Source organism: Olea europaea, chromosome 13, assembly GCF_002742605.1.
Source record: "Olea europaea var. sylvestris chromosome 13, O_europaea_v1, whole genome shotgun sequence".
NCBI classification, from domain to species: Eukaryota; Viridiplantae; Streptophyta; class Magnoliopsida; order Lamiales; family Oleaceae; genus Olea; species Olea europaea.
Window position 1 is genome coordinate 7,898,465 of NC_036249.1, and position 3,685 is coordinate 7,902,149.

The following is a 3,685-nucleotide window of genomic DNA, read 5'->3' on the forward strand; positions in this document are numbered from 1 at the left end:
TAGACAATAAACAAGAGACTGTATAATGATAGATATACAAATCACACGTATAAAAAATATTGACTCAAATTTGATAGAGATTTACAAAGAGTAAAGTCCTAAATGTCATAATTCACCTCTTCGCAGTGTTTGAAGTTCTTTAGGTGTGTGTCATTCTCACACGATAAAGATACTCGTCAGAATTCCAATACTAGAATTTTAACTCAACTTGAACCTTTTGTTTTTCACTCTTCTGTAAATGTGAATAATTAATAATTTATATGAAACGTGAAATACTCTATTAATATATTTGTATAAATACGTTATTATTTAAAGAGGTTGTTCTATAAAGCAAGAAAAAGTATTGACAAATTCCTCGCTCGTAATTATTATTTTTATAAAATTGTGGAATTATCATATCTATCTATTATTAAATATTATTAGCAAGTAAAGAAACACATTGAAGGACTTATTTATCTGAATCTTATCTTCAATATATACATCTCCTCCTCGTATAAAAGAATTATTTCGACCTTTCCGTTTTAATTTATTAAAATTAAAAATAATAGATGATAAAGTAAAATTAGCCTGTGTTTGTAAATTGTTTAAATTATAAATAAATAATTTTTTATTTACATGTTATGTACGACCAGCTTATCCATTATGGATAAGAAGTCGTTTTGAAAAATAACTTGTGTTCCAGGTAAGCTTTATTTCTCTCTATAAATATGAGAGCCTAACTTGTAAGTTTTCCTTATTCATCCAATCCATTCCTTTGTAAAGCAAAAGTAAAGATGAAGAGATCTGTGTATTGGATATTTCTGCTGCACATAATTTTGTTCGTCCATGGAAATAAAGCTGGAGCTTCTCAGCCTTATAGGACTGCATACCATTTTCAACCTCCCAAAAACTGGATGAATGGTATATTTTGTTGGGTAATTTGTTTTTTCTTTTCGCCAATTATATGCATTTAGATTTCTGGTACTGATTAATTTTCTTGTTTCTTCAATGTGGCCGAAACTATTGATTGCACATCGATGAACTTGAAGACCCAAATGGTAAAGTGTCCCTCTCTACCTTCTCATAGGTTTTATTATATGTATTATTCATCAATACAGAATGAATTTTCATAAAACCTTACGTTGAAATTAATCAGATGAAAAATATTTGTCCATATTACTGTTATGATTTTTATTGAGACACGTTTATGTCGCACAGGGCCGATGTATCGTAAGGGAGTTTACCATCTGTTCTATCAGTACAATCCCTATGCTGCAGTATGGGGAAATATTTCATGGGCACATTCTGTATCATATAATCTTGTTGATTGGATGCATCTTGATAATGCTATTAATCCAACTGAGCCTTATGATATTAATGGCTGTTTTTCTGGTTCTGCGACAATTCTTCCGGGGGTCGGAAAACCTGTCATTCTATACACTGGAAATAACTTTGAAAACCACCAGGTTCAAAATCTGGCAGTGCCTAAAAATATGTCTGATCCACTGCTTAGAGAATGGGTAAAATTGGATCGTAATCCAGTGATGGCTCCGGTTAATGGCATAAATCCGATGATAACTCCAGATAATGGCGCAAATCCGATGATGACTTCAGTTAATGACATAAAGCCGGATATGTTTAGAGATCCTACGACTGCGTGGCAGGGATCAGATAAAATATGGCGAGTAATTATAGGCAGCCAAATTAATGGCCATGGAGCTGCAATTCTTTATAAAAGTAAAGATTTTGTTAGCTGGACTAGGAGTCGAAATCCTCTTCATTCGTCAGTCAAAACAGGAATGTGGGAGTGTCCTGATTTTTATCCGGTTAGTACTCGTCCTAGAATTGGGCTCCACTCATCTTTCAACGGTCGAAAAACTAAACATGTCCTAAAGGCGAGTTTTAGTGATCATGACTACTATATAATAGGAAATTATGATTCGAAAACGGATAGATATAATGTTGATGTTGATTTCATGGATAGTATTAGGCAGCTTAGATATGATTATGGTATGTTCTACGCTTCCAAAACATTTTATGACAGTGACAAAAAGAGAAGGATATTGTGGGGATGGGTAACCGAGGCTGATAGTAAGTCAGATGATATCGAGAAAGGATGGTCTGGAATTCAGGTAATCTATGTCTAATCTTTTCTCTTCTTTTTTGGTGATTTAATTGCTTCTTGATTTTTTTCGAAATCTCAACATGTTATAATTCATGGCCACCCATTTATGAATANCTTCTTTTTTGGTGATTTAATTGCTTCTTGATTTTTTTCGAAATCTCAACATGTTATAATTCATGGCCACCCATTTATGAATATTTCACAAGGCAAAAGTTTGATAAAAATATGAATCTAGACTGCACTTCCTGATACTTGGATTTTTGGCAGTCAATTCCAAGAACCGTATTGCTAGACAAAAAAGGGAAGCAGTTGGTGCAATGGCCAATCAGAGAACTCGAAAAACTACGGGCAAGAGAAGTCTCTCTACATAATAAAGAAATAAAGGGTGGAACTGTGCTTAAAATTTCAGGAGTCACAGCTTCACAGGTATATGCTCAAATCATCTTCTTAAATATTCCTATCGACTGTTTGAAAGCCTCAAATGATCGACTTGTAATCCTATAGGAAAAGGTCTTTTCAGTTTATACTAGAATCATAATTTTAAGAATTGGATTTGATTCCTTCCAGGCTGATATAGAAGTCTCATTCCAATTGCCAAATTTAGAAGGACGTGTCGAGTTGATGGATACAAAATCAGTTGATCCCCAACAACTTTGTAGTGAAAATAATTCATCAGTAAAAGGGGTACTCGGGCCATTTGGTTTGTTAGCCTTGGCTTCGAAGGACTTAACAGAACAAACTGCCATCTTCTTTCGGATATTCAAAGGTCATGACAAGTATGTTGTCCTAATGTGCAGTGATCAAAGCAGGTGAGCTTACATATCTAGACAATAAATTTAAATAAATAAGCGTGTTCACGAGTGATGTGTTTGAATCCAAGCTTTTTCTCTCTAACTCTCTAATATTTGAATGCAGGTCTTCTCTGAAAGGAGAAGTTGACAAAAAAATCTTTGGGGCATTTCTTGATGTTGATCCTACTCAGAAAATCTCATTAAGAACTTTGGTAAGTTACTTGTAATGTCTTTTCTCTGGACAGAAACTATTGAAAATAACTCTTTTGCTACAAATATTAAAGATTGGAGAGCTAAATGTCTGTAAAAAAAATGTTTTGGTGCTCCAAATGTTAATGACCCCAAAATCAGAGATCATGTCTGCAAAATTTCCTGTGAAAACCATTATTTTTGGTAATGGAAAATTTGATACATTTATGCTTTATGCTTATGCAGATTGACCATTCCATGGTAGAGAGTTTTGGTGGTGAAGGAAAGGCTTGTATCACTGCTAGAGTTTATCCTGAATTAGCCATTGATAACAAATCCCACCTCTATGCATTTAATTATGGGACAGAAAGTGTTAGAATCTCGAGTTTGAGAGCTTGGAGCATGAAGAAAGCTCGAATGGTCGAATTTCGTGAAGAAAGAAATCCCCTCATAAATTGAGTGCAATTTCTAAGCTCGACTTCGAGAGTATGTGATCCAGAATGATGATACGGATAAATATAGAATTTAAAAATAGAGTTTAATTTACATTGTATTTAATTTGTTTTGATTAACTAGGATTTTTTTTTTTTTTTTTTTTTTA

General features: G+C 33.5%; 1 protein-coding gene across 1 annotated transcript; it reads left to right on the forward strand.

Annotated features, from left to right (window-relative positions):
* Positions 1-754: 754 nt before the first annotated feature.
* Positions 755-3,654, forward strand: LOC111407479 (beta-fructofuranosidase, insoluble isoenzyme CWINV1-like). The gene is made up of 7 exons (XM_023036976.1): positions 755-900; positions 1,029-1,037; positions 1,198-2,111; positions 2,372-2,530; positions 2,672-2,913; positions 3,020-3,107; positions 3,331-3,654. The coding sequence occupies exons 1-7, from the start codon at positions 774-776 to the stop codon at positions 3,541-3,543; spliced, it is 1,752 nt and encodes a 583-aa protein (XP_022892744.1). The 5' UTR covers positions 755-773; the 3' UTR covers positions 3,544-3,654.
* Positions 3,655-3,685: the final 31 nt, after the last annotated feature.